We start from the raw sequence: 21,376 nt of genomic DNA, 5'->3' as shown, positions 1-21,376 counted from the left end.
TGAGAAATATATTACCCTATTAAGTCATTTTTACCGACTAACTTGGAGTAGCCGATCATAAGGACTGAATATATACAGACACAAAATGCTCCCTTTTTATATATATATATATATATATATATATATATATATATATATATATATATATATATATATATAATGTCCTTTTTGATTAACTTGCCATAATGAAATAATTAATGAGTATGGACTAAAAACAATAAAATGATTGTTTTTTTCATCTTTTCTATCTTATGTACCTTTTTTTTTCTAATGGGCTTCATCTAGTTCCTTGCTAGGTGATGTTCCTTTTATTATACTCCCTCTGTCCCAAATTAATTATCCACATTTAACTTTTGAAGACTTTTTTCTTCAACTTTGACCTTAAATATTTTTATTTGTGTTATATGTTACTTGATGAAACTTATAATAATGAAAAGACATTTAAAATACAATCCATTCATATATTTTGCATCAAGTATCATCTATCAAAAAGAAAAATATTTAAGATCAAAGTTGAAGAATAAAGACTTCAAAAGTCAAATGTGAACAATTAATTTGAGAGGAGGTAGTATATTTGTTAGCCGTTTCCAATTTTTTTTTCTTTCATCGAAAGAAAAGGCATCAACTAAGCGATGAACCCACATTTTGTAGTTTACTATATACTCTATCTTTATATATATTAAACTAGAAACCTAATTACATCACCTAAAACAATCTGGCCCCTTCAATGTTTTTCATTGATTATTTTAAACCACTGGATCAATTTTGTTGATGTTATCATAACAAAAGGGAACTACAAATACGCCTTTGTTACCGTCTAAAACCATTTTTCCTCCAAAATACGGATTACTCTCTTCCTTTTTCTCTCTCTGATGAAGATAATATCAAGAGCCGATGATCTCTCCAATTTCTATCCATGTTCTTCCTCCTCAAAATCAATGATCATTAAGCCATATTATTATATATAACGAGCCACTTATCTTCTCCATCAATGCATCTCCTGCATCGTGTTTGTCACCAACAACTTGAAATTGAGATTGACTACCAAAGATTATTCCCAGTGCGCTTTTCTTCTTCTCAAGGTACGCATTCTTTTTAATTTTTTTTGTCTCAATTCTGCTAATAAAAAATGTTATTAATCTTGCCTACTTTATCTTCTATTGATTTTGCTAATTCAAATGTCACTGATATTGTCTAATGTATCTTCTGTTGATTTTGCTAATAAAAATTTCGATTGATATTGCCTAATGTATCCATGTGTGTTGCCAGAAAATTAAACATCATACCTGAATGAATTTGAATCTGGAGGTAACTTTTTTGAAATTGCCTTCTGATATTGTGATGTATGGTTACTTTTGCAATTATTACGAGTTTTAAAGTTTCAGTTCTTATTACGAATTTTTTGATGAAATTAATTGCTTTGGGTTTTTGTAGCTTCCATTTGAACATTAATATAGATTTATTTAGGATGCATATTAGTTGCTTGATAAAATCCCTGAACAAAAAAAAAAAACTTTGGAAACTTTCATTACCATCTGCAAATTTTTGACTAAAATACCCCTTTATCATTTGATCAAAATCGCTGAAGAAAAAGAAAAGAAATAAAGAAAATAGTGAGGGAGGTGATCATGAAGGCATTCCACATGATAATGCAGGTGAAGATAATGCCAACCAACAAAATGGTACGCACTTGCAAGCTTTGACTAATTTAATAAGCCCCTGTTTCTTTTTTTCCCCATTAAGGCATTGTTTCATTTGTATGGCTACATTACATAATATAATATATCTTTAAGTCTTGGTAGATAATCTGGAAGGTGTAAATTCTCCAAAGAAGAAGAAAAAAAGCTGCAATAAAAAAAAGGAAAGACATGGAGACGACTGAAGTTGTTGTCCCCACTACTCCAGATGATAGAACACATTGAGAAAAAAAAGAAAAAAGAACGAAAATATGTGTGATTACAAAAAGCATTACTCATTTTTGGATTAGTGATCTGGAATTATGGTGTGGCTTAAGTAATGCATGTGTGTTAAATTTTTATGGCAGATTTACTATATTATTATTATAGTTGTTGAGATATGTGTGATTACAAAAAGCATTACATTAGCAAAACAGTCAGACATACATTTTTTTTTCGATGTATAATATAATAGCTATATGTATACCCATTGCATTGACATGATTTATGTTTTATCTGCTACCTAAAATTGTTGTTTAGTATGCTATCCGTAAAATTTAACCCAAATTGACCACTAATTTCCAGATAAAAAGTATGGTTTTGTACTACTTGTATATGTTTTTTAAAAAGTATCATGCATATGAACAATAAGATCATCATGTTGTTTTTTAATCACTTCTTTTCACTTAACAGGTTTTGTGGATGCTTTAAGTATTCCAATAACCTGTTTGCTAAAACCTGATTGATTTATGCATGTATCATCCTCTTTCATAACTTTTCAATTCTATAGTTGTAATATTCATGTTTCTGTTGTTACTTCAACTGTATTCTTTTTCTTGCGAGATTGAGTTTACATCATCAAATTCATCATCACAAATTAATCTGCCAACATCTATTACAGCAGGTAATCAATCCTTTTTGTTTTGAATGATTACATAGTAGTATATATACTTTTTTTTGTTTTCTCCTTAAAGTAATATAAATATAAGTAATTAACACCGTTTATAAATTACTATTATTTTATTTGCAGTAAATGTTTTGATTTCAACCGGTTTAACAAACATAGTGTTTGAACCGAAGATGTTGGAAGCAGCTAACATCAGAGATATGCCAAGGCGAATTTTTAATTTCGTCTGAGATATTTTGTGGAAGTTTATTTTAACTCTGGTGGGATTTTCATATCCAAAAACTACAAAAATTGAAGCATATTCTATTGAACTGATTCATTATTTCACTTTAATGCATGTAATTTCGTTTGAGATATTATGTCTTTACTTATATAATGCATGTCAATTACAAGGGTAGTGTTGTCTTCTTATTTTTTTTCTTTCGTAATCAACATTATTTTTCATTAATTGTATGAAGGGTATTAAAGGTATAAGTTTAATTTTCTGTTTTTTGGTTATAACTAGTACTTCCTATAACGATGAGGTTGCAGGAGCAACTTGGGAAGTATAACCACAAAAAATAATTACCATTTTACCCTTAAGAAGTAAAATTTGACAATAATATTATGGAATGACATTAATACAACAAATCCATTAAACTACAAACAAAACCAATGATAAGTTATCAATTTACCCTTTATAAGTACAACTTGACAATAATACCCATGGAATAACATTAATACATTAGATGCTATTAAACTACAAATATTGAAGTACCATTTTTGCCCATATAAACACACTCAAATTTCACTCATGTAAAAAATGACCAACACTTTTAACAACGTACCTATATACAGACTTGTGACATGGGTCTTTTCGTCATTTGTTTATATTTCATCAGAAATGGCTGTATATCACCACAATCAATCACACATGACTTAGATCAATTTTTTTATGTACTGTGATAGATTAATTCTGTATACAATTCTACTGTTGTAAATTACATGTTCTGATGTATTTAAAATGAAATAGCATCCTACTTTCATTTGTTTCTACTTTCGTCCCCGAAAACAATATTCGTTTTTTATATAATAATATATATAATATGATATAAAATAATAAAAGAACATAATAAAAAAATGTATAATTATCTAATAATCTGTTTTGTTTGAATTTATCTAGACTTGAATTATGGGATTATATCGTACAATCTACAATTTATGGTTTTGTTTTATATATTTAATTTTAAATACATGATCAAATAACATAATTATCTTTAATCAAACATAAGTCAGACTGATCTACCCTCTAAAATTTGCCACGATTAGATCATACTTACTATATTTAATTGTTGACTTTTACGTTCAATTTTAAATACAATATCTTATGCCATAATTATCTATAATCAATCATAAGTGAAACGTATCTACTCCCTAAATTATGCCACTTATATAATATCTTATCTAAATTTAACGACCGAGTTTTAGGAAATCAAATTTAAATTCATTTTATTATACCAAAAATAGATTTAATCGACCATAATATGCTTAAACATATCCTTAGTAAATAATACTAATTTATTCCATATATTTAGCATACAAGTCGTTTAACTTGGTAAAGATTAGCATGATCTTTAATTTTTAAAAATATATTCAATATTCCATTTATCAACTTTTTGTTAGGCTTAAATTATGGAATTATATCGTATAATATATTCAATATTATCTTTAACTTAGTAAAGATTAGCATTATCTTTAATTTTTAAAAATATATTCAATATTCAATTTATCAACTTTTTGTTAGACTTAAATTATGGGATTATATCGTATAGTATATTCAATATTATCTTTAACTTGGTAAAGATTAAGATGATCTTTAATTTTTAAAACTATATTCAATATTCCATTCATAACAAATTTATGAATGTATTAGTTTTTTGGAATGAAATCGTCCCAATAATAATTGTCGATCTTAATTTATTTACAATGTATATATAATAACCGAGATTTCATTCATTCTATCTCTCTCTACACATTCAAGAATTCTGTGCATTTGTTCTAAGATCGAAAACAGATATTTTTTTCTTTTAACTAATTCATACCAACTATGTTTAAATGTCTATTGAATGATTATATGATAAGTGTTCATACTCTACTCATATGTGACGATGAAGGTCGTTCAACTAATAAAACAAAAAACATTGTCTACAAAGAGGTACTGCAACGTTTATAGATATGTATCGATTTCAGTATTTCTTCTTCACATTACAAAGAGGTACCAACAATATTTGGGCTTGATTATGCTTCGCATGAACCCAAATGATACTCTCTATAAGCCGAAGTAGAAACTCTCCATCGGCCGCGCCAGCCGATGAGCCGATATCATTTGGCGCGAAAAAATAAGCTGCAAGAAGTTAGGGTTTCGTATTCGCCCCGAAAATTCTAAAGCAATTTGAATTTAATCAACTTTATACCTACGCTTTATCTCTGTTTGATCAGCAAAAATGGCTTCGAAGCGACCGCGTTCGACGGAAAGCGACGAACAAGTAGTACATCAATGTGCCCCTATGATCAGAAGAGCTGAAAGCTCGTCGGTGAAGTTCAATAATTATAATCATAATCCGCCGGTGGTCGTCTTTGCTCATGGAGCTGGTGCTCCTTCAACTTCCGAGTGGATGACTAGGTCTTTTTGAACTTTTTGCTTTTGCTATATATGCATATGTCTTCACACAAATTTACGTGACTTAGTTACATTTTCTGTGTGTTATGCTAATTTTGCTAAATCAGTTCAAAATCGGACACTGCAGGCTTCGGCTAAATTAGGATCCTTTAGGGTGGCCTTTCTGTATAATGCACATCAATTAGATTATAGGGCTGGCTAGTGGTGAGTAGCTGGGAATTATGTCCAATGTGTTGTAATGCATGGTTCGACTCCAGCTACATGCCGTCAGTTTCCATGAGTGCACACTTACAGATCGGAAGTCTGAGCGCGCCTAAAATTTGTCTGTACATATTGGGGGCTTTTAATAATCGGATCCCATAGGATTAGTTTGATTTTTGTAGTCAAAAGTATACTAATCATGGACATACTATCATTTGAACATTGCAATTTGAAATGCTAATTTCATTAGAGATCTACAAGGGCCAATGGGCAAAGGCATGTTTACTCAGGTCTTCATTTTTGCTTACCTTAAGATTTCTATCGAACCTCAGGCATGAGTTTTATGCAGATGGAGGACCTTGTTGGCCAATGCTTTAAATCCTGTCGAAGTTGTAACTTTTGACTACCCATGTGAGTTATTAGTAGTTTAATCCATTTACATCTCTCTCTAATTCTGATACCCTTTTGCAGTATGAAGTTATGCATTTAAGCTTTTCATATACACTTGATCTGAAATTCATGCACAGTGCTATGATAACTGATTAAGACTTCTTGCAGACATTTCTGGTCGAAGAAAGGCTGCACCAGATGCAGAAAAGCTTGTTGGGTTTCACTTGGAATTTGTGAGAAAGGTTGCTGCCAAATACCCAGAACACCCTTTGATCTTAATAGGAAAATCCTTGGGTTCAAGGTAATGATAACTGAACTTGAAAATGATGGAGTATATGAAAAGTGCATCTAAAACTTTCAATTAGGAAGCATTCCTCTAATGTCATTATGGATAAAGAAGAGTTTCTTTAATTTCCATGCAGAGTCAGTTGTATGGTAGCTGCTGAAAATGATATCGGGGCACTAGCTGTAGTTTGTTTGGGATACCCACTAAAGGTTTCCTACTAAAAATCCTTCATTTATTTGTTTGGATGTCTAATATTGCATTTTCTTTTAAATCCAGACCTACAAGTTTTGCTCCATAACAGATTCTCAATAAAACAAAAAAAAAATGCAAAATGCTGACATTGTTGTAGACCACTTGTAAAATAGTATTTGAAAAGATTGATAATGTTGCAGGCCAAAAATGGAGCCATTCGAGACGAAACCCTCATGAAACTTACAGCTCCTATCATGTTTGTACAGGTAAAACAAAAATGGAACTATTCAAAAAAAACTATCGTAATATCTTTATTTTTGAAATTTGATACTTAGCATGAAGGTTTGGTTTTTATTCTTGTGTGATGTAGGGAAGCAATGATAATTTCTGTCCACTGAAACTTTTGGAAGTGGTTAGGCAGAAGCTGAAATCTTTAAATGATTTGCATGTGATTGAACATGGTGACCACTCATTCCAAATTGCAAAAAAGAATCTTGAGTCAACTGGAATGACTCATGAAGAAGCTGAACAACGTGCTGCTGAATCCATTGCAATGTTTGTTTCACGAATCAAGAATGAAAAAGTGATCACTGGACCCACAGTAAGTCTGTATGAGTAACAGTTTCTATATAACATCATCATCACAACCATAATTAATTTCCCTAATGAATATTTATAACTCATATTATTACCAAGTTCTGTTATATTGTTAATTTATCATTTATTAAAGTAGATAACAACACATAGGAAAGATAGTAGTAGTAGTTGTTATTGTTACACACTTAGAGATGTTTTTTGACATGAGCATCATTGTCATTGTCACTATCACTGCTGCTGCTGCTGCTACTGTTTCCATCTCTTTTGCAATTGCAGTTGTTTTCCTTCTTTTTTGAGTGTTTCTCTTTCTTCTTGAGATCACCTATCTTAGGTATGCAGTTGGTCATGGTCCCTTCCTTCTTTTTTCCTCCTGCCGCCTGTTTTGGGGCGGCGTTTGGCGGCTGATCATGGTGGTGCATCTGGTCAGCCACCTTCTTGTAAGCCGAATTTGCCATTCCTTTTGCCGAATTTGCCATCACTTTGACTTTGTTGGTGAAAGAGTGTTCATTCTCTTTAGTTTGGCAGCAGGAGCAGGTGTGGTTACATTTGTTCTGGGTAGGGGCATTTTGGGGATTGTTTTTGGTGGGGCCAACTGGTTTTTGGTGGTGGTTCTGGGCATGGGTGTGGTCAACTGGTCTTTGGCATTGGATTGAAGCCATTAGTGTTTTTTTTTTTAATGGCTTGAATCTTGATTGATTGCTCACTCACACACATGGAAACACACAGTGGCATATGTATTTATATAGTGATATCTGCAATGGGAATTGGATTCCCATTTTGCAAAACTGGAATTGGATTCTTAATTTTCTATTTTTGTTAGTTAGTGCCTTACAGTAGTGTTTGCATACATGGTTTGATTCTTTCGTCATCTTAGGGTGATTTAAAGATTTGGGGTTTTTGGTAGCCACAGATGTTATATTATATAATATAATTAGTGGTGTGTATGGAATTGCAACCTCTCTAGGGACAATGGAAGCAAACAACGTAAATTTGGCAGAAAGTGGCATAAAAAACAACCAGCCAAAATACTGAAGAAGATAAACTTGAATATGTGGCTAAAAATTGGAGCCACAAGTGCCAAATATTAAAAAAAAAACAATACATGAAAAAAGTTAATTGGGATTGCCATTTGTGTAATTCTATGATATCTTCGAGGTTGATTTTTGGCATCAAAGTTTGAACCACGATCTCAAGTGTTGATTGAGTGTATGAATAGCAGAGAAAGTCAACAATTTGAATACGAAAAACATATAATACAACCTAAAATTTGTGCAAACACAAAGACTCAACATGGCACTAACTCACAACATTTTTATAGAACACATGTGAACTAGAAGTTGATGCAATTCAATTTGGTCAAGAAAGGGAAAATGTTGAAGAGGAACAACAAGTTGATTATGAAGAAAACCAAAATGTTGAAACTCATATTTTCGTAAGTGCGATTAAATTTATTATTTGTTGGTCAAGATATCATTTTCTAAAATTAGTTCACAATGTTAATTACATGTCTACAGATGAATAGGAAGAAGTCAGAGATGATACTGAAAAAGAGGCACAAGTCCGAAAGGATATTAAAATTGAAGCTTAGTAAACATATATATGATAAAGATGGGAGAGGGTCAACAATCGAGAAAGCAATAGCTTTAGACTAGTCTAGCGTTTTGTATCATATGGATACATGTAGAGTAGATGAACATATAATTTCAGCATCTTCATACAACATTGGCATAGATTTAGGGGCTTTTTGGTAACGTGCGTTGATTTATGGGGATTGTTTATGCAAAACACATGACAGTGGTAGTTGTAAACTTATATATTAATGTCGAATGTTTATTTTATATAAGGATTCAAAAATTTTCAACAGTGAAACATAACCGAAGTTAGTTATTGATGGATATATATTTTTTTTCAACTATGTTGTCATAGCAACGATATTGGTCATGTCATCAAAGTTAACAGTTAGAAATGAGAGAAAAACATAACAACGGTAAAAATCGGGAATACAAAGAACAAATTGAATTTATATCCTCATAAGGAGTTGTTAGAATATTGTGTAGGTATATGATCTTGTAGGGATGGTTTGTTTAAGAAAAAGAATAACTTTTTTGGGGTATGGCTCACCCAATATCATTGCAATACCCACTTTTTACATGTATACATTTTATTCTGCCACTAGCCAAGATCATATGTCAAATACCTACAAACGTTCAAAAGAAAATAAGATATTAAATTATTTTTGGGACTGAATGTGTTGAATAGGGTTTTAGGATAAAAATCGATCTTTTTTAGATGTATATGTGAGGATGTATGTGTTGATGAACACACTTGTTCGGAAAAACAATTGCACTCCAAGAAAAAGGTATTGGGTTATTTATCGAAGTAGGTAATGTTTGATAACAACATTTGAATTTGGGCAAAAACTATGTGCTAGAAAATTTGAGGGGAACATAAGATTCATTTTCCAGGCTTATTGTCATAATTTGAACAAGGCAAAATCTCAGCATGTGGCAAACATTCAAATGGATGATTACGATTGTTTTGAGTACTTTTACATCAATACTTGTCATTGTAACAATAATCACTCACGAATTTGGTCATTGATCACAATATATCGAGCCTACATGTGGGGAAATACTTGCGGATGGACTTGGTACAACCCAAGGTCATTAGAAAACATTATGGGCCATTTTTGTAAATACTCTAAAAACTGATTTAAGATTCAAGAACAAATTAATGACACTATTGGTTTGGGTAAAAATTGTACGCTGAGCCTCTTAACTTTATTTTATTATTATTATTATTATTTTTGCACTAGGACCATCCCTAACATATTTTTTTATTGCGTTTTTCGTCCCTTGTAGAGATAATTTTTTTTTTTTGAGAGTTCTTGATTATTACCACTTAAAAATTAATACTTTTAATGAAACCATTATTTTGATAAATTTTCAACAATTCTGATGAAAATTCTATTCGGGTGACACGATAAATGAAAGCAAACCACAAAAAATTGATTGGTCCAATTACTTGAGAGTAAAAAAGCTAATTTGGATGATAGATGTTCAACAGAACAAGTTGAACATGATAGGCCACATTAGTGCTAGTTATCGTTGTTAGGGATGTCTGCTGCATTCTTGTTATACTCCTCCATATCCTTCTTGTAAGCTTCCATGGCTTCTGCAGCCTCACCATTCCGTTTCTGCTTATCTTCTTCTCCCAATTCCTTCCACTTCACGGAAATCAGAGCAGTCAGTTGGGAATTGCTCATTCCTGCCTTTTCTTTTGACAAATCCTTCCTTGCTTCTTTGCTGATGCATGTTAAACAACACATGATTATCGAATTTGAATTGAGTAACTTATTTTGCTTCAAATCTCGAAATGGGTATCTAAAAATTTACATTGTGCTTCGAATCTTGAAATGGATATAAAAGAAGTTACCTGAAAAGAAGGAAAGAAGATGGAGGACGCTTTGGCTTGTTAGGATCAACCGTCTTCTTGTTCTTCTTCTCTTCCTTTGTTTTCTAAAAAAAAAAAAAAACAAGGCCCAATTAATCAAACGCCCAAACCAACTCAAAAGTAACAGCAAAAGCTAGGGGACACAAACACCAAACCTTAATGATGGTTTCTGTTTTCTCTTTCTTTTTAAGCAATTGTAAAGCTTCCTGCTTTAGAACCTTCAAAAGCTCATCTTCTTCCTTCTTAGCATTTTCAACTTCCTCTTCTTTATTCTGCTTGTACACCTCCATTTCTTGTGTATATTGCTTGTTCTTCTTCTTCGCCACTTTTTCATACCCTGCTTTTTGCTTGTCTGTCATGTTCTTCCATTCTTCTCCACAGATTTTAGCAATCTACCACCACCAAAATATGAACCAAACTCATTATTAATTAGTTCATTATAAAAGAACACACATTTTTTACTAAATTGATCTTTAAACTCAAATTACCTCCACCATACTCTTGCCTTCTGCAATCAGAGCAGCTCTTTTCTCTTTCATAAACAAGAAATACGCAGACTCTGGTCGCTTTGGCTTCAATGGATCTTTCTCCTTCCTGTATGCAGAAAAAGAAAATCCATAAACCATAGTAATGTTCAAGAACTTGATTCTTGGAAAGGGTTACCAAAAAACTGACTTTTGCTTCAAATCTTGAAAAGTTTTTTTAATAAATCTTGAAAGGGGGTGTCAACGAACTTGATTTTTGGTTCAAATCTTGAAAAGGGTATCAAAGGACTTGATTTTTGCTTCAAATAGTAAATAGATAATTACTTGTTCTTTTTGTTATCTCCCTCTTTCTCTGCTTCTTGTTTGAACTGCAGGTATTGTTCAAGCAACTCCATAGCTGTCTTCTGTTTCTGTTCTTCTTCCAAAAGCTTCATAGCTTCACTTTCTCTTTTCTCATTATCCACAATTTTTGAATAAGCTACCTTCTCAATTTGATACTTCTCTTCGTACGGCTTCTTCTCTTCGGGGGTGAGTGTCTTCCATTTCGCCCCCAAAATGTTTGCGACTTCACTGAACTCTGCTTCTGGATTTTCTTTCTTGACCTGTAAAAATCATAAAAACCCCATGATGTTATCAATTTATCGAAGCTTAGAGGCCTTACCAACAAAATATAAGATGAAATTAAAGAAAAAGGATTGTTGCTTGCCTCAGTCCAATGATCTTTACACCACATGATGTAGGGAGTTGCTGGCTTTTTAGTATCTGTGGAACCTTTCTTCTTCTTCTTCACTTGATCTTTGTCTTTCGACGAGTGCAAAATGGGCAGTGTCTGAGAACAAATCATCAAGAACTTTCATAAGTGGTGATCAAGTTTCTCAAAGACTATTAACCAAGAATCAAGCACACAGATTATTAAAGATGTGATGAAAAAAATATATGCAAAAACCCTATTTCTACGTTTCACAACAGTACTCATTCAAGATTTAACCCTAGTTTCAGAATCAAGAGCTTTCAAAATCAAGAATCAACGCACAGGCTTTATTATAAATGTAGAACAGATAATCAAGAACCTAATTCTGAATTTCCCAGTAATTCGCAATGCAAGATGCAAACCCTAGTGCCAGGATCAAGTACTTCCGTAGATTATATAAACTTTCGCAAACTTAAAATCGAGATTTTGCATGCAGAAAATAATGTATTCTCGTGGTTGAAATCACTTATTTATCGAAAACCCTGATTAATGGAAGTTTCAGAAAAGTTAATGACATACCATGGTGGGTTTGAATTCTTTCAACTTCTTCAACTTCTTGAGCTCCATTTTAACTTTCTCTTGCTCTCTATTATGTGACTCGAGTTCTTGCTCCTTCAGTTTCAAAAGATCCTCTGCTTGTTGCTTCTCAAGCGTCATCTTTTGAAGTTTCTCTTGCATTTCCTGCAACTCTTTCTCAAATGAAGCTGATGCTGCTTCGGGTTTCGGATGATTTTTCCCTTTTCCTGATTTCTTGATCTTTGGAGATTTGTGTTGAGAAAGGCTGTCGGAGTTCTCTTTTCCGGCAAAGATGTGATCAAACGCCAATGGTGGCTGAGATATAGCTCCAGCGACAATGTTAGATTCATTCTGTGAAGAGTTTTTGGGGTGCAGTGGCTTTCTGGTTCTCTTCTTTGTCGGAATAACGATGGGAATCGCGGTGGCGACGTCGGCCATTTGGGTATTTGATTTTGCAGTGTAAAGAGGAGGATCTTTTGTTGGTTTGTGCACTGTGTAGTGATCGAGGGATTTATGGTGACTTTCTAACGGTTATCTTTTGGAATTCGGAATGATTTGCCTAAATTTGAAAATCTTACCGTTGAACAACTTTCCATATCCGGTTAATAATTTAATGTCCAAAAAGAAGAATAATTTGAAAATTTTAGCGTTGAGGAACTTTTCATTTAATAAGGTTCAATTAAAAAAAAAAAAACTATCCCAAAAGCTTAACCATTGGAGGGTTCAATTAATTATTTTTGACATTCTAATTTTTTAACTTAAATTTTTATATAGACATAACGGATAAACGAACAAAAAATAATTGATAATTTGATATGTCTATTTTAAATTGATATGTCCAGTCATCAATAATTTAATATGCCCAGAAACCAATACTTCTAGAGATTCAAAATCATTATAGTTTCCATTACACTCAAATCAGTTGTGTTATTACATAAACTTTCTACATACTTTTTGGCTTTTGCTATTAAATATTTTCCTGGATTTTCATTTCAACACATTCACGTATTCCCTTGGTATTTTTACGTAACCAAGACAGCAAAAAAAAAAAAAAAAAAAATGAAAATTTGGTTTTTGTATCAAACTGGAATCCCTCCAACATCAATCATCTACCACCAACTTCATCAACAAATCATTCCACTGATCAATTGGTCCAGGCAAACACCAATGCAAACAATCATACTGAACTTTAGCTTTCTTATCTTTTGCAAAAGGGTAAAAATATCTATACGGACCTGGATGCCCATCGGGTCTCACCAACGAAAGAGGCATCACATCAAGAAGCTTCAATTTCTTCCCTTTTTCAGAAGCTGGAGCTTCTGCTTTTGTAAATTCAGGCAATTCAACCTCTCGTAGGATTCTGTTCAATATTCCCAACTCAAACTCACCTTCTTTAGCTGGCACCCTTCTATCACAAGTCCCGCCATTTGACCATGGCCCATTTTCAAAGTGATCCGGGGTTGATGTTCTGAAAATAATCGTACTCTGTTTGTTTGAATTCAAAATGAAATCAAAAAGATTATTTATGACTTTCTGGTAAGCAAAATTGAAACCAAGATCAGTGTAGTTCTTTCCCTCACAGCCATGGCAGCCGAGAATGGTATTGTTTTCATAGTAGATCGCTGTTCTTACAAACCATTTACCAGAGGAGAACAAAACGTAATCCCATGTGTCAAATTGTTGGGTCCAGGTTTTGTCAAGAATGTCAACGTGGAGTTGTATTTCAGAGGACGGAATATGATTTATATCTTCAAAAGTCTCGGCTTTTGCAAGAAAAGGAGACCAGATAACCGATACTGTAAGATTGTACGATGGAAAATGCCATTTCCGGTTTTTGTAATCTTTATCATGGAAAAGTTCAACGGCATCTTCTACCTGATTAAAGGAGACAAGATACAGAAACTTACACCAGAGACCATAACTGTTCATATGAAACCATATAATAAACTTGTTCTTGATTTCAAAACTAAATATCAAGAAAGCTTTACCTGAGACAGAAGACAAATGAAGGATTGAAGATGATTCCGAGTTATGGAGTCGCCAACAAAACCCCACGTTTTACCTCTCATCATTTCAAGAAATTTCTTGGCATCAAAAGGAGGCAATTCACAAGCTTTGGGACTCCACCTCCAGTGAAGATAACCGGTATCCGGCCTACCATTAGACATACAGTTTTGATCACTTTCAATCCATCTGCAGGTGTTATTGGTGTATGGCGCTCCTCCCAAATTCGGTATCCATTCACCATGGAAAATATCACACTTTTCTGATTCATCATCGTCTTCGCAACAATTTCCAGGAAACACATTCAGTTCCAGAAAGTTTGTATTTTTTTCAAAAAACACGTTTAATGTATGAATATGGTTGAGCATGAACAGATATCTGCATCCAGATTTATTCTGGGGTATGATATTATTGTATGTTTACTAAAAATACGAGCCTTGTATTTATTACATTAATATCTACAAATCTTAGCCCGTGACCATTGCAGGAACTGAATACAAGTAATTGTAGATCGAAACTACAGAAAACTAAAATCTCGATTCAAATCCATAATAGAAAATGAATGACAATATACAAGTACGAAATGGATACCTTTAGGATAACTTTGGTTTAAAACCTTGGGAGATTCAGCAAAATCTGAAGGAATCGGCTTTTCATTCTTCGTCACAAAAGGAGTACCAAGATTATTATCAGAAACATTGGGAATCACACTGGACGATTGTGATAAATGAAATCTGAATCCAAAACCCACTAACAACATCAAAATCCCCAACTTGAAAACCCAGTGATTATAAGCTGACCTCCACCAATTTTGCTTCATTACAGCTTCACTCAGTTTCTTTTACAGTCAATTTCCCCACAAATTAAGGAAGCTTATATATTTAAGAGGGGCGACCAACATTCTTTCCCTTGACCAAAAAACAAAAACTACTTAATTGATGTATATAGACTATTAAAAAGTTCTTTTATTTTCAACTTTTACTAAAACTAAGAGTAGATTGTCACTTTTGGTCCATGGTTTACATCTGTTTAAAATTTAGTCAAACTTAAATTGCAAAAATGGCCCATGTGGTTGTCAAAATTATATGGTTTTGGTCCAAAAAAATTTGGTGGTGCAATAGTGGTCCAATTTTAGATAGTTTGTGTGGTTTTGGCCCCTATGGTTGCCATTTTTGTGTGATTTTAGTCTATACCCTACTTGAAATGACAAATATACCCTTAAGTGATTTTTTTTTAAATTTCTTTTAATTGTATTCTTATTATTTAATTTAAAAATAAATAAAAAGTAAAAATCTCATCACTCATAAAGACACTAAACCTCACTCACACACACACACACTCTCTCTCTCTCTCTCATTTTGTCATAAACTAGAAGAAACACACACACAACACACACCAACCATTTCCTGACCAGAAGCCTTAAAGTCCATTTTCATCGTCTTCACCGTCTTCATCTTTCAAGCAAACAGTACATCGATAATCATACTCCACTGCAACTTTCTACAAAAGAGGCTCATGGATTGGTTACGGCTCAGTAACCACCATCATCACACAAACCACCAAATCGACCACCATCTCCACCCCCTGGTCTTTATCTCGCCATCACAGACCCACCATCATCTCTTAAGATACCTTCATCAGCCATTAAAATCTGCAAATTAATTACATTTGCCAAACTCCAACCTTTCTAAAACCTTCCCACATACAAATCAAAGTCAAGACCATTGTGACATCAAAGCTACAAACATACTTTTGGATTCAAACATGAGAGCTCGACTTACATATTTTGGGTTAGCCAAGCAAAGTAGAGAAGGTCAGTCTCATCTAACCACTAGAGTCGTCGGAACCCATGGCTATTTAGCGTCGGGATAAAAGCCATGGATTTGTCTAACATTTCTTGGTTACGATGCCTTTGTCTTTCAATTATATGGGTTTTCAGCCGCCACGACCACCTTCATAAGAGTTTTTAGATCTCCTAGCGTCGCCAACATTCTTATTTTTTTGAAACCCTAGTGTCGCCGCCCTTCCATCTTGATGAGGGTTTTGGTTCGATCTTTGGTTAAGGTTCTCCACAGGGATGTGATGGTACTTGGTGGGGATAACCATCGATGGAGATTTCCGAAACCCTAGCGCCGCTGACCTGTTGTTTAAACCCGTCGATCTGTTTGATTTAGTCGAGGACGAGATTCAAACTCAAGTCTTCATGGATGGTGAGAAGATGGTGGAGCTTGACGAATGGTGGTGGTGGAGGGTTATCGGGTTAAGGAAGGAGAGGTGAGGGTGAAAGTGAGGGAGATGGAGGTGGTTGACAGCGAGTGGTGGTGGAGAACGACGATGGTGGCGGCGAACGACGATGGTGTCAGTTGGATGGTGGGTGTTATTGAAAGGGTTTAACTATGTATGAAAGAGAGAGAGAGAGAGAGAGAGAGAGTGAGAGATAGAGAAAGGGGGAGAGAGAAAGGGAGAGAGAGATAGATAAAGAGAGAGAAAAGATATGGGTGTTTGTATTTTCAGTTATTTAAAAACATTAATATAAATACAAAAAAATTAAAAAAAAAAACAAATTTAAAAGACATAATAGACTTTTCAAATTAATAGAGACCAAAAACAATAAAAAGATTCAATTTTAGACCATTGGTGCATCGTCAAAACGTTTTGGATCAAAACCACATAAAATTGCCAACCACAGAGACCATTTTTGCAATTTTGTTATTTTAACATGGTTTTACACAGCCAATCATATATTAAAAACAAAATAAAATAAAATTGACCCTACAATTTAAATGTTCCTAACATTAATATCATTTAAGATGTTCAGTCACATGCTTGTAAAATGACAATTTACCCTAATTTTTTTTTCTTATTTTAACAGAACTTTTATATAATTTAAGATTTTAAATTATTATGGACCCCACTTAGGGGTCGTTTGATATGACATCTAACTGGGTCCAAAGCGGGACTGGGTCCAAAAAATACCAATTGGCATGTTTGATAGGGATAGGAATGGGACCAACATGTGGACTCGGTCCAATAAAAACATAGGACTCGGTCCTTGCTTTCAACTAGATGGACCGAGAAAAATAGAACCCAAAAAAAAAAAACGTTGCTGCCCTACATATTGTTACGAGGTTTTGATTTCTTCCTTTCCCCCGTTAACCTCCTATCGACGAAGCCAGAAGCTTTTCCCTTATCGATCAAAAGCATTGCAGCGGTCATCATCCACAGCAATAGCCTCGGTGATCAATAGCAACGCATCAATAAGTTTGTTTTTTTTTTTATCGTTGTTTTTCTGTGTTCATAGTCAGGGGCATAACTGTCCATATCTTGATAAATTTTTCTGCATGTAATTTCTGTCAATACCCCATAATCAGGGGCAAATTTGTCCATAATTGTCCATATATTTTTGTGGTATTGTATCTCCTTGAGCTGGCAAGGATGTAACTCGCAGTCATGAATTCTTGAAGTTTGAATGTCAAGTTTTCATGAATTCTTGAAGCTGTGTCACTGTCATCTTTTTTATATCATTTGGTAGTGAAAATCTGGCATTTAGAACTATGGATTCTATTTTAAACCTGACTACTCAGCTTTTGATTGAACAATCATGTTTCTTTTTCTTGCTGTTTATGTTTGTCTGTTTTTTAATATGTTACCCAACTCTATGTCAAAACCCTTTATTCACATATTGCTTGTGCCTAGTTTCCTCTTTGTTTCATATCATAAAAGGAAACCACTTCATGCATAAAGCTTAAATTACATAAATGCATCTTATATCTTAAGAGCCGAATGATTTCATGTAAGCAACTGTGTACAATGCATAACAATATTGTAAAGTTTTAGCAAAATTATAAATTTGATAATTAGAAAAAAAAAATTCAAATTTATGATATTTTCGTATTCTTTGAAAAAAATTCTCCTTTATAAAAAATAACAAGACACTAATTTACTTCTTAAATTTTTATACTAAAAAACTAAATGTGTATATGTATATATATTTGTATATATGTGTGCAAAATTGTGTGTATATTGGTGTATATATTTGTGTAACGTCTTTTTGTATATGTACATATATTTGTGTTTATGTGTGCATATATGTGTATATATTTGTGTAACCTGTTTATCATTTATTCCTTAGACATGGCAGAAAAGTGAAATAGAGCTAGTTGGTCTTCGGATTTTGTGAACAAAACTTTTCTTAATGCATGTATCGAAGAACTAACAAGTAACGGTAGGGAGGGTAGTGGTCTCAAAGGTACCTCATGGAATACAATAGCTGAAAAACTAAAAAAAGACATGACTTTGTTGTTGAGAAAAAACAAATGAAATATCGTTATGACTACTTGAAAAGCAAGTATTCAGTTTGGTTGAAATTAAAAAACAAAACTGGGAATCTCTATAATCCTGTTACAAACACGTTTCAAATGACGGATGAAGAGTGGAAAGCGGAGGCAAAGGTAATCTTTTAATTTAAAACACATTATTATTTTTTCAAAAGTTTAATAATAAAATCATTTTTTCAAACAGTCAAACAAGATGGTTGAGAAATTAAGAAATGCACCCCTCCTTTACCCTAATCTATGCGCCCAGTTGTTTGACGGTGCAACCTCGACCGGTGCTGCTAGTTGGGGACCATCTTCGACACTCCCTCATCCTGCAGAAGTCTTTACTACACAAGATTATGACGATATTGAGATGGTAGATACTCCACCTCAAATGGATATCCCAGCCTCAACTTCAACAGTACCCCCACCTACAAGTGCATCACATGCAAGTGGAGATTCGTCTGCTTGGTTTAAAAATAAAAGAGGAAAACGAAATGCACCCACGGACACACTGGATGATGACATAAGAGAGGTTGGCAAGGAAATTATGAAGGCGGCTCAGGCGTTCGCGCAAACTAATAATCTTGATAAGGAGATGGATGAATGTATTGAAAAATTGAAAGGCTTGGAGTGGGGAAATTCTGATCCGAAGTACATCACTGCACTTATGTTGTTCGCTGAAAATCCTGGTAACAGGAAAATTTGGTTACGCCTCGAGTCTTCGACTTGTGAGTTGTGGGTGAAAAGTGCGGGAAAGAATTTTGGATTACTTGGTTGACTTTAGTATGACTTTAGGGTGTTTTTGTCTTTATGCTTTATGGATTTATATTATGGTACATGGTATGGATTTTTATGTGTAGGGTTGTTATGTGTTATGTTTAGGATTTTTAAGTTTAGGTTGTTTATGTGTTATGTTTAGGATTGTTAATTGGTATTGACTTTTTTGTTATGGATTTTTATGTTATGGATTTTTATTTTATGGAGTTATATGCCATCCATTTTAATGTTATTGATTAATTTTATGGTTTATGTTATAAAACTTATGTGATTTGTATTAACATGTAACAGGTTACATATGGATAAGGAAGGTGAGTTTTTAGGTTTCCTTATACTCTCATGCTATTGGTTGATGTTGGTTCGAAAAAGAAAAAAAAAAGAATTGAAAGAATAAAAGCTAATGAATCGGAAGAAACTGGGCATGCATATACACAAGATTTGATACACGGAGATCCTATATAATGTTTTGATATGATACGTCTTTCACAAGATGGATTTGTATTATTATGCAATCATTTTACTCAAAGAAATTGGTTGCAACATAGTAGGACAATAAGCGTTGAAGAGAAGATGACTATATTTTTACATGTTATAGGACATAATGAACATTTTCGAGCTGTTAAAGAAAGATTTCACCACTCCATACAAACGATTCATCAATGTTTTCATGAAGTGCTAAAAGCAATGATGTGTTTTGCAAGAGAAATTATTGTACCAACATCTTCTAATACAACAAGAAATACCTCGGAACGTTATAGACGGCTAAAAAACATATTTCCTGGAGCATTAGGTGCACTAGATGGAACACTTGTACATGCAGTTGTGCCCGTTGATGAACAAACTCACTATAGGGGAAGAGGAAAATGTGAATGTTATCAAAATGTAATCGGAATTTGTGATTTTGATATGATATTCACCTTTGTATGGGCTGGATGGGAGGGCATAGCACACGATTCTAAAGTTTTGAAAGAAGTTGCATTTAATCCGACTTCTGGATTTCCATTCCCTCCACCAGGTTTGTCATTTTTCTATAAGTTTTATTATCTATATTATTTATATGATTAATTTGTCACCCATCTACAGATAAATATTACCTTTGTGATGCCGCATACACCAACACCCGTGGATTTATGGCTCCTTACCGCAATACTAGGTATTGGTTAGCTGATTTTCGAAGAAACAGAGCTTTAACTAAGGAAGAAAGGTTCAATCATGCTCATGCACAACTTAGAAATTTCATTGAACGTGCTTATGGTGTATTGAAGGCGAGATTTCCAATTTTAAAACGTATGGCTCCTTATCCTTTTCCAGTGCAAAGAGACATAGTCATTGCCTGTGTCGCGGTCCATAATTTTATAAAGAAGTACGATATTGAAGATGACCTATTTACGAACTTTGAACAAAACACTATGGTTACTCCTAATGTGGGAGGTGGAGGAAGTGAGGGCCAAAACATACAAGGCATAGAATGGGGTTCGGAAGCCGTTGAGTATATGACTACTTTGCGTGACCAGATTGCTAATCAGTTACTTTCAAATGGTTCACGTTAAATGATATACTTTTTTTATTATGTATGACAATGTGTATTTGGATTTTGTATTACACTTCGTATTTGGATTTTTAATTATGTATGTTTAATTTGGATTTAATGTGATAATTTTTATTTGTATAATTATTTTATCCAACACAAAAGGACAACATAAGGATAATATGGTCATTTTAATCATTCAGCACAATCAGTCAGATAAATAATCAAACATCATAAATTCAGTCAGATGTGGACTCAGTCAGCATTTCTAACCCAATCAGCTCCTAACTCAGTCAGCTCTAACCCAATCAGCAACTATCAAACGACCCTTTACTCTCTCCTCCCCATTCTTTAGACCACACAGTACGGTGGCTATGTATAGCGCGTAAGAATGATTTGGTGGCATGTCTACGAGTGAACACCGCCCCCATGTCTTGTAGTGATGGTGTGGGGTGGAGCTTGTTACGGGTCATCATAGAGGAAAGAGGGAAAGAACAAATGGTCTCAAGACCATTGAAGGATTTAAAAAGAAAAAAAAATCAAAATTTTACCTATAAATACTAACTAACGAACTATATACACATTTCCACACTGCAACCACCAATTCTTTCTATCTATACTATCAATTATTTCTC

General features: G+C 33.6%; 4 protein-coding genes across 4 annotated transcripts; 2 read left to right on the top strand and 2 right to left on the bottom strand.

Moving 5' to 3' along the window:
* The first annotated feature begins 4,917 nt into the window (after positions 1 to 4,917).
* On the top strand, positions 4,918 to 8,751 carry LOC145165330 (uncharacterized). The gene is made up of 8 exons (XM_079084049.1): positions 4,918 to 5,245; positions 5,793 to 5,854; positions 6,002 to 6,134; positions 6,256 to 6,328; positions 6,512 to 6,577; positions 6,682 to 6,912; positions 8,227 to 8,340; positions 8,423 to 8,751. Exons 1-8 carry the CDS (start codon positions 5,067 to 5,069, stop codon positions 8,558 to 8,560), a joined length of 996 nt encoding a protein of 331 aa, XP_078940175.1. The 5' UTR covers positions 4,918 to 5,066; the 3' UTR covers positions 8,561 to 8,751.
* A 1,144-nt stretch (positions 8,752 to 9,895) lies between these two features.
* Positions 9,896 to 12,655, bottom strand: LOC145165328 (high mobility group B protein 13-like). The gene is made up of 7 exons (XM_079084047.1): positions 12,117 to 12,655; positions 11,553 to 11,675; positions 11,171 to 11,448; positions 10,850 to 10,955; positions 10,517 to 10,753; positions 10,344 to 10,426; positions 9,896 to 10,213 (listed from the first exon to the last, which is right to left on the bottom strand). The coding sequence occupies exons 1-7, from the start codon at positions 12,549 to 12,551 to the stop codon at positions 10,006 to 10,008; spliced, it is 1,470 nt and encodes a 489-aa protein (XP_078940173.1). The 5' UTR covers positions 12,552 to 12,655; the 3' UTR covers positions 9,896 to 10,005.
* A 334-nt stretch (positions 12,656 to 12,989) lies between these two features.
* LOC145165329 (protein trichome birefringence-like 23) lies at positions 12,990 to 16,627 on the bottom strand. The gene is made up of 5 exons (XM_079084048.1): positions 15,899 to 16,627; positions 15,518 to 15,749; positions 14,709 to 15,025; positions 14,102 to 14,394; positions 12,990 to 13,988 (listed from the first exon to the last, which is right to left on the bottom strand). The coding sequence occupies exons 3-5, from the start codon at positions 14,935 to 14,937 to the stop codon at positions 13,215 to 13,217; spliced, it is 1,296 nt and encodes a 431-aa protein (XP_078940174.1). The 5' UTR covers positions 14,938 to 15,025; positions 15,518 to 15,749; positions 15,899 to 16,627; the 3' UTR covers positions 12,990 to 13,214.
* Positions 16,628 to 18,433: 1,806 nt separating this feature from the next.
* On the top strand, positions 18,434 to 20,763 carry LOC145163343 (uncharacterized). The gene is made up of 4 exons (XM_079082181.1): positions 18,434 to 18,568; positions 18,639 to 19,125; positions 19,809 to 20,228; positions 20,297 to 20,763. The coding sequence occupies exons 1-4, from the start codon at positions 18,434 to 18,436 to the stop codon at positions 20,761 to 20,763; spliced, it is 1,509 nt and encodes a 502-aa protein (XP_078938307.1).
* The last annotated feature ends 613 nt before the right edge of the window (positions 20,764 to 21,376 follow it).

Source organism: Lactuca virosa, chromosome 3 (assembly GCF_052849685.1).
Source record: "Lactuca virosa cultivar CGN04683 chromosome 3, Lactuca_virosa_CGN04683_v6, whole genome shotgun sequence".
NCBI classification, from domain to species: Eukaryota; Viridiplantae; Streptophyta; class Magnoliopsida; order Asterales; family Asteraceae; genus Lactuca; species Lactuca virosa.
This window is presented reverse-complemented; position numbering and strand designations above follow the sequence as displayed.